The sequence below is a fragment of the Myxocyprinus asiaticus genome, chromosome 18, assembly GCF_019703515.2.
Source record: "Myxocyprinus asiaticus isolate MX2 ecotype Aquarium Trade chromosome 18, UBuf_Myxa_2, whole genome shotgun sequence".
Classification (NCBI taxonomy): domain Eukaryota; kingdom Metazoa; phylum Chordata; class Actinopteri; order Cypriniformes; family Catostomidae; genus Myxocyprinus; species Myxocyprinus asiaticus.
Window position 1 is genome coordinate 24,995,761 of NC_059361.1, and position 13,276 is coordinate 25,009,036.

The 13,276-nt window shown below is 40.0% G+C and overlaps 1 protein-coding gene across 1 annotated transcript in view; it reads right to left on the reverse strand.

Annotated features, from left to right (window-relative positions):
• The window catches only part of LOC127455661 (cystic fibrosis transmembrane conductance regulator-like), a 53,357-nt gene that overhangs the window by 20,447 nt on the left and 19,634 nt on the right, over positions 1–13,276 (reverse strand). Inside the window, 3 exon segments of the mRNA XM_051723686.1 lie at positions 6,934–7,028; positions 10,277–10,468; positions 12,070–12,246. Of these exon segments, the coding sequence (XP_051579646.1) occupies positions 6,934–7,028; positions 10,277–10,468; positions 12,070–12,246 (464 nt within the window).

Consider the following 13,276-nt stretch of genomic DNA (forward strand, 5'->3'; position numbering starts at 1 on the left):
GGTGCGAACTGTCAGACACATCATCAGAGGTGAGCTTCCCTCCCTCCAGGACATATATACCGGGCAGTGTGTGAAAAAAGCTCAGAGGCTCATCAGAGACTCCAGCCACCCGAGCCATGTGCTGCTCTCACTGCTACCATCAGGCAGGCAGTATTGCAGCATCAGGACCTGCACCAGCCGACTTCATGACAGCTTCTTCCCCCAAGCAATCAGACTTTTGAACTCTTGATCTCTCACGATCAATATACATCAGCACTGCACTTTATTAATCTTATTATCTCACACCGGACTGTCATAAATGATATTCTCTCTTAACAACACACTGGCAACTAACTACCAACTGACAGCCTGAATGTCAATACAGTACAATACAACCTACTGTATATTTTATATATACTTTATATACTATTTTTATTGTATGTGTATTTTATATTATGTGTATGTGTTCTATATTGTGTGTATTGTATACTGTACATTGTATATTATTATTGTGTTGTGTAATTATGTGTATATTAGATATGTAAATTGTGTTGTGTAAATTTGATGTTTATTGTAAATTGGTATATGTCTTATCACTGACATGACTGCTATGTTGCTCGGAACTGCACCCAAGACTTTCACTCACTGTTGCACTTGTGCATATGGTTGTGTGACAATAAAAGTGATTTTATTTTATTTTATTTGATGATGTAAGCTGATTGGTCCTTTGACATGTATTTAGGTATCAGGTACCAGATTCACTGCAGTGAGAGTTTGTCTCTGAAAATGCTCAGGTGGTTGCTGGGGCTTTTTCTTCTATTAGCTTGCACAGTAAGGTCTGCTTTTGGCCATGACACAAGAAGACCATAGCCAAATCTGGCCTGGCACACAACATCTTAAGTCATTAGTTTAAATAAATCCACAAATAGCTAGGCTAAGTCACTAGTAAAATAAGCTCTGGGCTTTCCAAGTCCAGGTACAGATTATGAGTCAGGTCACTAGCCGTTTAAGCCTTTCATCCAAGCAGGCCAAGGCACACATTAAAATTTAGTTAATTAGCGTTACACTGTTCAGCCAGTGGCCATAGGCAAACCTAGCTAGCATACACTCAGTGCACATGGCTCTTTAGAGCAGCAGCAGTACACAAGTCTTTGTGATAGATCTGCTTCATTGGGGGGTTGTGATTTGTGTTTATGTGTTATGAGTTGTTCAGCTTCCCTGCTTTGTTGGGGGATTGTATGTCTATTTGTGCAGTAGCATGTCCTACATGCTTGATGCAGCATGTCTTGCATTTTGTCTAACTGTGCAGCAGCAGCATGTCCACATGCTTACTTAAGTATTTCTGTGTATGTTCTAGCAGTAGCAAGTCTCTGTACTTGCTTTGCAGCAGCAGCAGCATAGCAGACCTAGTCTGCCAAAACCAATATCCTATCAATATGTCATACTAGGGCTGGGGAAAACATCGATTCTGTTACAAATTGCAATTCTTGAGCCAAACAATGTTAAAATTGTCTCCCTGATGAAAAATATATTTTTTTATTTAATAATTTTTTTTAAATTTTTTTTTATCTTAACGCTACAATGATTAATAGATAAATATAGGAAGCTATATTTTTGCAGAGCGTCATGAGACTCACGCAAGCCGTGGCCCAAATGGAAGCAGCCGTATCAGCATCCGCCTCGTGCTGGCAAAATAACCCCCCCCCCACAGCAAAAGCACTCCTGACGGGCACAACCCTTTGAAGCAGAAAGCAGAGCCCGTGGTTCCCTCCGGGTCTGCTCCAAAGAAGGCTCAGTTGGAGACACAAAACACTGTTCTCCATCTCCCCACTGCTGTTTGTCAGGAAAGGAATATTGTTGTTCACAATATTGTTCAAAATGTTGTTTCTGTGTCTTGCACTCAAATAAGTGCAATAAAAAATGCAATGAATACAAAAAAGAATACAGAAATATTTGCAAATGCACAAGATCCTCACACATTCTTAATAAAGAGACCTTTTCCTCTTCAAAGCGCACACATTATGCGCAACCATTTCCCTATTTTGAGAGATACATTATATCATACTATGAGCAAACCAAATTGCCCTCTGTCCTGTTTCGCAGACACGTGGCGAGCCCTAACTGGTATTTCAGAATAGGTGCGAAAAACAATCGAATTTGGTTATACGATCCAATTTGCATGCCGGCCACCCCGTTTCAATGGCGTTCTGTCATCCACGGTTTCGTCCGAAGATGCACCAGTGTTATGAGCCAAAATACACAATCTCCTCATGAAAAGCCCGATAGAGGTTTTGCCAAATTGCCAAGCCCAAATAGGGTTTTACAGACATTATTTTCTTGTCCCAAAGAATGACGGCGGGCTTCGGCCGATCCTGGATCTGAGACATTTGAATTGTGCACACACAAAGCACCCATTCAAAATGATTCCTCAGAAACGGATCTTATCACATGTACGCCCACACAACTGGTTTGCATTGACAGATCTGAAGGATGCGTACTTTCATATCCAAATTGTACAACATCACAGAATGTTTTTGAGATTCGCGTTCGAGGGAACAGAGTATCAATTCAAAGTCCTGCCCTTCAGACTGTCTCTGGCTCCTCGCACGTTCACAGAGTGCATCGATGTGGTTCTCGACCCTCTGAAACTGAGCGGCGTGCGCATCTTGAACTACCTTGACGATTGGCTGTTACTGGCACAATCAGAGGCTCTGTTATGCAAGCACAGAGACTTATTGCTTCATCATCTATACAGCTTTGGCCTCAATGTGAACTGAGCGAAGGGCACGCTCTCCCCCAGCCATCAAATCTCCTTTTTGGGAGTCTGCTTCGACTCCACGAACGGGCATGTGCACCTCACGAGAGAGCGTGTTCAGGCATTTCTACAGTGTCTGTCTCAGTTCAGAATGGGGAGAACACTTCCATTGAAGCTGTTTCAAAAAGCATTGGGATTTATGGCAGTGGTGGCATCCGCCATCATTCCATTAGGTCTCTTACACATGAGACCTCTTCAGTGCTAGCTCAAGCGCTGTGTGTCAAGGCATGCTTGGCGCCAAGGGCGCATGCGCATCACTATATCCCGCCGCTGTATAGCTGCTTTAGCACTCTGGACAGCTCCTGCGTTTTACCAGTGAGGTGTTGTGCTGGGGCAGGTTGTCAGGCGGAAAGTGGTGACTACGGATGCTTCCAACACAGGCTGGGGAGGCGGTGTGCAATGGACGCCCGACTTTCGGCACCTGGACAGATGCGAAGAAAGTATGGCACATCAACTGCCTAGAGCTATCGGCTATATTCCTAGCCTTAAAGGCTTTTCGGTCAGAAACAGCGAACTGTCATGTCCTGGTTCACTCAGACAACATGACATTTGTGGCATATATAAACCACCTAGGCAGAATTCACTCACCGCCACTATTGAGACTGACGTGTAACCTCCTCCTATGGAGCAAGTGTCATCTCCTCTCCCTGAGAACGACATATGTCCCAGGCTGCCTGAATTACGGTGCAGACCTATTGTCATGCCAAGGGGTGATAGCGGGCGAATGGAGACTTCATCCTCAAACTGTATTGAGGATTTGGGAAATATTTGGCAAAGCAGAAATCTATCTATTTGCCTCATTGGGGAATACCCACTGTCCCCTCTGGTACTCGAAGTCCCAAGCCCCATTGGGAGCAGACGCAATTGCCCACAAATGGCCCATGAAACACAAATATGCATTTCCCTGGTGTGCCTGATTCACTCAATCATATGCAAAGTCCGAGAGGACAAGGAAACTATTCTATTTGTTTCGCCGAAATGGCCCAACCAGCCATGGTTTCCGGAAATGATAGAGACGCTGTACAGCTCACCATGGCAAATACCACTGAGAAGGGATCTCCTCTTTCAGGCACAAAGCACAAGCTGTGGAACCTACATGTGTTGCCCCTGAATGGAGCGTGCTAAACTGACACATTTTGTCATGAACACCATTTTATTGGCCAGAGCGCCATCCACGAGATGCCTCTATGCGCTAAAATGGAATGTGTTCACTAATTGGTGTCTCTCACATGGTAAAGACCCAGTAAACTGCCCCATACATGAAATTCTCATATTTCTTCAAGAGCGATTAGATGCAGGGCCCTGGGTATCTCAGTGGTAAAGATGCTGGCTACCACCCCTGGAGTTCATGAGTTCGAATTACAGGGCGTGCTGAGTGACTCCAGCCAGATCCCCTAAGCAACCACATTGGCCCGGTTTCTAGGGAGGTTAGAGTCACACGGGGTAACCTCCTCATAATCGCTATAATGTGGTTCACTCTCAGTGGGGCGCGTGGTGAGTCGTGCATAGATGCCACAGTGGATGGTGTGGGCCTCCACACGTGCCATGTCTCCGTGGTAATGCACTCAAGGAGCAAGACGATTAAACCCACCTCAGTCGGCTACAGTCCCAACTTGGGACTTAACTTTAGTCCTAAAAGCTCTCACAGGGCCCCCCTTCGAGCCTTTGGACTCTGTTGATATGCACATGCTCTCCGTTAAGACCGCACTACTGCTGGCTCTGGCCTCAGTAAAACTGGTCATGACCTACATTAACTATCAACTGAAAATTCATGCCTGGAGTTTTTCAAAAGCCAATATCAAACCCAGAAAAGGTTATGTGCCTAAGGTCCTAACCACACCCTTCATAGCGCAGGTGGTTCACCTTCAGGCCTTCTTCCCTCCTTCATTTAATTGAATGCGCTCGTTGTTCTCAGTCAGAAATTCTGAGGAAATGGTGTTTGTGCATCTGTTTTTATAGCGGACTGTTTTGCGCCAAAACAGGCAGGGCTCAAACACCATAGCCAATATTAGAATACTGCCGATATTGTAGAGAGGTTTCAACTAGGTTGTGTAAGAAGGTGTAACCCCCTTCGGTTCTTTCTCTCTGGCCTCTTTCAAAGGATCACACGGAGACGATATGTTGGACTCATTCATGCAGCGTGTTTACTAAGAATACATGAGAAACCACCGATACAGATATAAAGTGCTGTTCATCCAGTCACAAAACTGCCATTCACCTCAACAGCTTGCTCAAAACTCATGATTAACAAAACTCAAATCGACTTTCACATAAATACAAGTCCAGTTTTGTCTTTTTCCTCTTTAAACAGAAAGAAATTTAATTGAACAAACAATGTGTCATACCTGAGAATACATGAGAAAACACTGATACAGACATAAAATGCTGCTCATCCGGTCACAAAACTGTAAGTAAAGTATACATGTATAAATAAATAAAACATATACATAAATGAAGAGACACAATGTATTCTGTGCACTCGCCATGTGCTCGGCATCAAACTTAATATATAAGGCTATAATTGGTCCTTAACTTTGTTTTCTACGCCCCTAATGTGGATTGAGTTGAATAAAATGTTATTTCAAATGAATTATTTTAATTTAAAAGCAAAATAAAGGTTTTTATTTCCCATCTGACCGGAGAGATATTTACCTGCCATTTACCTCAATAGCTTGTACAAAACTGAAAAGAAAATGGCAGACCTCACTCACTTCACAACACTCAACATTGCCTGTAGGCGTCCCAATATCCCCACTCAGATGCACATAATCCCCTTTACAATGAACATAGTACAAATATTTAACAGACTAAATAACCATTTTGGCTTAATTCCTAACAATTTCTTTTTTAACCCTGTTACAAAGGCACTCCCCATATGCGTTAATAAACGCAATGTCTTGTTCCCTTCTTCCTCTCAGGGAATCGAGGTTACGTACATAACCGAGACGTCCTCACTTTTTTTTTCTCTGTCAGTCATCCGGGAGCAGTTTGTAAGAATAAAGTTGTCAATGAGAACGCTGCATGGGCTCTCAGACTATCTCAGGATGCATATGCAAATAACACGCAACGACATGGGGACTACAGGTGAATTTTCATGTGTGTCATAATTCAGTACAGCCCCAGAAATGGTTCTTGAACAAGTTTACTCTTTAGCCTCCATTTGTATGTTGCAAAACTATCATTATGATATTAGTAATAGCCTATGGTTTTATATGTTATATTTTATATTCTAAAGTAACCAAATTAGTCTGATAAGTTAAAATTATATATTTTATATATTTATTTTTTGACTACATATGGACATAGTGCAGCATTATTCATGGGTTCCTTTGCACCAAATAGTCGCCTAGCTTAGACAACGCACTGACTGGTCAATTGATAGTTTTAAATTTGTAGTTTTGCACATCCCTACATTTTACTTGCAAAATATATATCACAGAGTGAAACAATTGTAATTTCAGACTCAGCTGTTCTTCAATAGACATTTCTTTCTGAGAAAAAGTAGTTCGTTTTGTTGTTTTTTTAATCTTTTTAAGAAGTTTTTATATCAAAACATAAAATCCAAATACTTACAGAATCCCAATAAATATATCGAATCGGCAAGGAAATATCATTGTAATATTGAATTGGGAGGTCTGTGGCAATTCCCAGCCATATGTCATACCCACATTAACATGCTAAATCTTTCAGAGAGTTGACATGGCTGAAATAACATTATGTAATGCACATGAATGCTGAGTCAGAGCAGCTCTCACATAAACAATATTGAAGACAATAAAGAGGTTGCAAACTCTAATCTTATTTTGTTTATGGTTGCAAGACTGTATTAAACTGTAAGATTTAACTGTATTCAGTATTCATTTTATGGCTATATAAATCTAAAAGACATACAAGCTTAAGCTTCATGATGTAACAATGTGTTGTTTTAGGCAATAAAATGTCATGTGTATATAATTTAATTTCTTCCCTAAAAGTTTTGTGGGAAAGAGCAACCATTGAGATTTGGCAAAAGAAGCATGGGGCAAGTGAGGACTTCAGCATGTCCTTTGGCCATTACAGGAGCTGGAGTACACCTGAAGAGTTAAAAGATATTCAGGTTTAGGTGAGGAAATGTGTGAAGTAATCTATAACATCTGTACCTGGCGAGAGCCACACGTGCCTTCTGACCCCCACTCAAGTTTAAACCCCCTTCAGCCATAGGAGTCTTATCCTTCTCAGGCAGAGCAGCCAGATCCTAAATATAAAACAGAATACCATCACACGAAGTAGCAGAAAGACAGATCAAAAGCACAAACACATTTCAAAAGTACTTACATTAGTGTTTACCGTATTAACACTAATCCCATGTGAGTGGAGAATGCAGACCACCATGACTTACTCTACATTACTTTGCATGATTCTGAAGTACTGTACACAGACACATACATACAGAATGCATACTGCATATAGTCTGCATATACATTCTGTGCTTTAAAACCTTCTTGGCACCAATTAATGGGAACACAACAAACACTGTGACATTGTGATGAATGATTCTCTGTTAAGGAACTTCTTACCTTGTCATCAGCTCTCGCTATCCATAGAAGCAATAAAAATAAAAGTGATACAGTTTGAGTGAGACAGACTCTGAAACTAGGGTGACCACATTGTGTGACCACCCTATTTTTATGACAAACTCTCTTTTGGCTGACATTTTGTGATTGTCACATAATATATAGAACGGATAGTACTGTATGTAAATAGAAATGCCTGAGACATGCCCTGACCTGTGTTCTTGTTCATTGTATTTTCTGACTTTTTTGCCATTGACACACAAGTGCCAGCTTTACAGGTCACATACAGAGGATGCGCTACAAATATCTGACGGACTAAGTTATAACATTTCCATCTTAGTCTATTTTTATCCATCGTATTATTTTAAATTTCCCTTATATATAGTATATTTAATGGTGTCTCGATATAGTCAACATTTTCTGTTAAAATGACAATGCGTGTTAAGCAATGCGTCCTTTTAAAAGTGTATTTAAGTTTTTATTTTTCTGGCTGAGAGCGAGCAAGCAAGTGAGTGAGAGAGAGAGAGAGAGAGAGAGAGAGAGAGAGAGAGAGAGAGAGAGAAACTATGGAAGAGTGCACGCTCTGCCGCTCTCAGCTAGAATAATTACATAAGGACACGTAAACACATAAAAACTGCACAGTATCAAATACACATAATGTATGATAGTCCTAACTGTAGAGAACACATCAATCTGAATACAAAGCCTAATCCCAGGATATTTTTAGCCAATTTTAAAAATAAAATTACATCAGAAAAAGAAGACAAGTGCAGGAAAAAGAGGATCACCCTATCTGAAACCCTAGACAAACACATCAGTGGGGAGTACTAGATAACTGCTGTCTTAAAGGTGGAAATGCAGGGGTATGTTAATGGCCAGATACAACATGAATGGGTACTGAAATGCTAGTATATCAGTGCCACAAAGGAAATACATGGACAACACAAGCCCACAATGCTCAGTCAATTTTGCAACCAGATGGGTGTTTCAGTTTTACATTTTAAAAGCGCCACAAATCCATCTATTAGATCCTGTTAGCTTAGCCATTAGCATATAAACTTGTATTGAGTGTGTGAAGATTAAGTATGCTGGAAAATTGTTTTTGTCTGCATCTTGATCTTTCAGCACTTGATCTTTTTGTACTAAAAGTGCGGAGTCTCTCTTCCAGAACAAACACTGACATATGCAATACAATGTAATGTCATGTCTTGAATAGGTGTGTTTACTGGTGTTTTGGAATCAAAATGGTGAGAAACAATTATCATGCTCTAATGCTATATGTTTGTCAAAATTCTCCTACTTCTGACAGAAAACACAACAGAAAACATGTGCTTATTGTCATTGGTATTTCCCCTGGCCACTTCTGTCAAGTGTGGCATCAGCGGAATGTTTATCAGTCAATTTAATCAATCAATCAATCAATCAATCAATCACATTAATTTCTATAGCACATTTAAAAACAACACATGTTGACCAAAGTGCTTTACAGAAGAAGAAGAAAAAAAAAACAGCCAATATCTCACAACGCACGCAAAAGGTGTATGTCCATTTCTCTTGGTTTGTGAAACATTCTCAGAAGTTTGGCTGTGAGAAGCTAAAATACGTGACAAATGGCATCCCGTATGGAATTTATATGGAACGCTATTTTGTTCCCTTAAATACTAGATGATTCTGTATTATACGGGACGGTTGGACCTGTTAATGTTGGCATCTGCCTAATCTGGCGAGCTTTTACCAAGTGATAGATGAATTGGCACCAACAAAATACCATACACCAACCTCAAAAGATATGGTAAGAGTTTTGTCCTCCCTTTAAAATGTTGATATGACTATTTATTAGGGGTTAAGCCTTGAAGGGGCAGAGCCCCTATTGTTTTCATTAGTGTTCTTGTTATTATTTTTATTCTGGCTGGGAGTCTATGGCAACCTATAGAACCGTTCATAGGAAAATATTGAAATTTGGCACAGAGGTTTATCTCTTTGACAGTGTTGCACTATGTGAGCTGAGTGGCGCAGTGAATAAAGCATTGTGCTAACACTGCAAACACATCCCAGTTGGGTGTTCTAGACACAATGAGTATTCACATTGGGCTCACTGCAACATATAACTTGATGTATGTTAGCTTGGCCCCAATAATTGCTGCTTGCAGCTGTATTGTTTAGTGTGCTATCCTAACTATGAACAATCATATTGTTATTTGCATTTTATTATTTCCATTTAGCATTGTTATCACCCTGCTTTCCTCCCCTAACAGACCTGCAGCTAATTTTTGTATTGCAACCCACCAGTTAAGAACCACTGCTCTAGACCATCTAATATAAAAAAGATCAGAACTTTTTAAGTAGTGAAGCTTTTTGTTTAGTTATCCTAAAAAAAATTTTTTTTGTTGACAAAAATAAACTTTTTTGGAAAAAGCCTTGCAATATTTCCCTGCTGACACTAGACAAATCTTAGTCACTGGCACAGATAAATCTCACACGTCTAGTGCTTGGATGTGAATGTGTTATCAGCAGAGCTCTCTTCTGACTGGCCTTTCATGTAAGACTCAGTTACACAAGGGGTTTATCACTCAACACATCGCCTACTGATAGTTGCACATGATTGGCTGATTGGTATCAAGAGATTGAGGGGGAGAAATCCATACTGAGCAGGGTAATATGACAAAGTTTTACATCTAACAAAGGTTCTCAGTTCAACTGCCAGGTGAACATTCCATCTAGAGAGAGAGAGAGAGAGAGAGAGAGAGAAGCAAGAGAGAGAAGACAGGGGCAAAGCAGGCAAAGTGAGGTCAGGTAATATTGATAGAGGGTTTTAAATATAAATGAGAAAGAAAGAGTGATAAAGAAAGAGAAACTAAATGAAATGGGAGTAAGACTAAGGAAGTGAGAAAAACAATGAGTGGATTGATGAGCATAAATTTGTCAGTACCTCTTCAAGCTGGCATGCTTTGACCACACTCTTATAGCGATACTCATCATAGGTCAGTCCAAAGAGGATGTTGTCTCGGATTGTGCCAGGCATGATCCAGGCTGTTTGGGAGGAGTAGGAGATTCGACCACTGTGGCGGATCTTCCCAGAAGAGGGAACCAGCTCTCCAAGGATGGTCATCAACAATGAGCTCTATAAATACAGATGTTATGTCTGAACAATAACAATTTTCAGCCTGGTGTCATGAAATTTAAGTAAGCATTGCAACGTTTTTGCAAAACTGAAATTACATGCTTCTTAACATGTTTGGCTGCACTTTTCAAGTGAAATGTCCAGCAGGGGGTGCCAAAACCAAGTGAAATGAGGTTGTAATCAGATGAGGTTTTTAAGGTGAGTTTTAGATGGATGTTTTTTTTTTCTCCCAATTTGAAATGCCCAATTCCCACTACTTGGTGGATCCTTGTGGTGGCGCGGTTACTCACCTCAATCCAGGTGGAGGAGGACAAGTCTCAGTTGCCTCCGCATTTGAGACTGTCAATCCGTGCATCTTATCACGTGGCTCGTTGTGCATGACACCTTGGAGACTCCGCACGTGGAGGCTCATGCTACTCTCCGCAATCCACACACAATTTACCACGTACCCCACTGAGAGCAAGAACCACTAATCACAACTATGAGGAGGTTACCCCATGTGACTCTACCCTCCCTAGCAACTGGGCCAATTTGGTTGCTTAGGAGACCTGGCTGGAGTCACTCAGCACGCCCTGGATTCGAACTCGCAACTCCAGGGGTGGTACTCAGCATCAGTGCTCGCTGAGCTACCCAGGCCCCCCAGATGGAGGTTTTAATAAAACATACCTCCCAAACCTAAAATTTTTACTTTAAACTTAACGAATAGTGTCCGAAAAGAGAAATGAGTCTTTAAAAAAACAGACATCCTTACCCTTAACCAACACCTAACCTTAACTGATAGTGTTTTAAAATGCAGAAGTGAAATGAAAAGCTAATTTTCTGAAGCAACCACGTCAATTTGTGTCGCTTCAATGTCTCTGTCCTGTCACGTTTCATCTTGAATTCTTGTCTGGTTTTGAACTGCAGTCATCCGAGTCCAAAGTCCAATGCTCTATGAGATGCGCACAAGCTAATCATATTGGAATAAGTGTATATAAATAGGTGGGTCTGTATTACAAGCGTTAAAATGTATAATTGTTCAATAGATATGTTAGAGTAAAAGTGTCTCAATGTCATAACATAGCATGGTCTGAGTAATAGAGAGAAAATATAGTCATAAACTGCCATTGAAATCATGATTTGAGTGAAACTGACATCATGGCTGAACAGCTTTATAAACACACACATTTGTTGTAGGGCCTCTAGTGCTCATTTCACCTGGAAACTGCAGGGAATTGTACCTGGAAACATGTATAACAACTTTTGCAAAAATGTATATAGAGTCACGTTTTGACAATGAGACCAGTTAGACAATCTTACAGTTTCCTTTTAGCAAATGTTTGGTTTCTTTGTAACAGTTCATTTCACACATTCTTTTATATTTCCTCACACTGTAGAGTACTGCATGGCTGCCTTTACTTCTATATTTGCTAGCCTCTTTTCTTAAATTTATTGTCTTAACAACAGCAGATAAACTGTTTTTCACATCTGTAAAAATTAATACATTTAAAATAAAATAAAATAATATAAAATAATAACATCAATAATATTATAAATACTAATATAAAACAGGTCATAAAGTTAATAAATAAGTAATAAACAGAAATGGTAACTCTTCCCACCTTCCCAGACCCCATCGAACCAGCAACAGCCAACATCTCTCCTTTCTTCAGATTCAAGCTGATATCCTTCAGTACAGGAGTCACATAAAGGTTGGTGAAGAAGAGACCTGCATCTCCATTGGGATGGCCATTAGTTTTGTTCTCCTGTTTAGTCCTTTCCAAAAGTTCACCAGTACCCTGAGAAAACAAAGACAGAGAGATCTGCATTAACACATACACATGTCTATGTTTGACTGATCAAGCAGATTGACTGTGGATGTTGGGAGAACCCAGTTAAAGAAACCTATTGAGTTATTTAATTCAGACAGGTACCTATACTTTTCGAGTGGTACTATCTATTATCTTTGAGTGGTAAAAGGAGTAGCCAAGTCACTTAAAACATGCATTTGAACCTTGATATAAAAATGCTTTGTAGTGAGTTTCAAGCATGATTACATTCTTCCAGAAAGAAAGAGTGCTTGACTCTGGCTTAATCATTGACCTCAGTTAGGCTTTATGAGTCACTGGCCTTGTAGCTACTGAACTGAGCATGCAATTTGTTTTCAAATAATGTGAAAAACAGTCAACAAAGGGCACAGCAATTAGTTCTCTAAACCTGCTTCTCAGTCCGTGAAAAGCCAAATGAAAAGTCATGATTTGGACTAAATGCTAATTATTGCTCAGGTAGTGTGGGTGAATGCACAAATAATAACCAATAACTAAATTATATACGTAGCCCAGATTGTTCCTCTCAGTTTACAAAAGTCTAAAGGTGTTAAGGCAAGAACTTTTTATTTATTTTTTTCTGGTTGTTTAGTGGGGAAATTGGGCTACGGCGATTTCTGAGTACAGCAGGCATAATAATATTTAAAATACTACATAACATAAAAAACATACAAAAAAGCTCAAAATGCACACAGAAAAGACTTAAACATAAACAAGAGGAGAAGGAGTGGACAATATAATCACAGAAAGTTCCAAAATACTTATTTAGAATCATGCTTTACATGTTTAGATCTTGACACAAACTGTTTCTGAAAGACAGACATGTCTGACTCATGGTGAATATAAAATGTAAGTTTATGCTCATCATTTACTCTTAATGGGGTAATTTTACCCAAAAATGATAATTCAGTCATCATTTACTCACCCTTATGTTGTTCCAAACCCATATGACTTTCTTTCTTCCATGGAACACAAAAGGAAATGTTAGGTAGGATGACAGCCT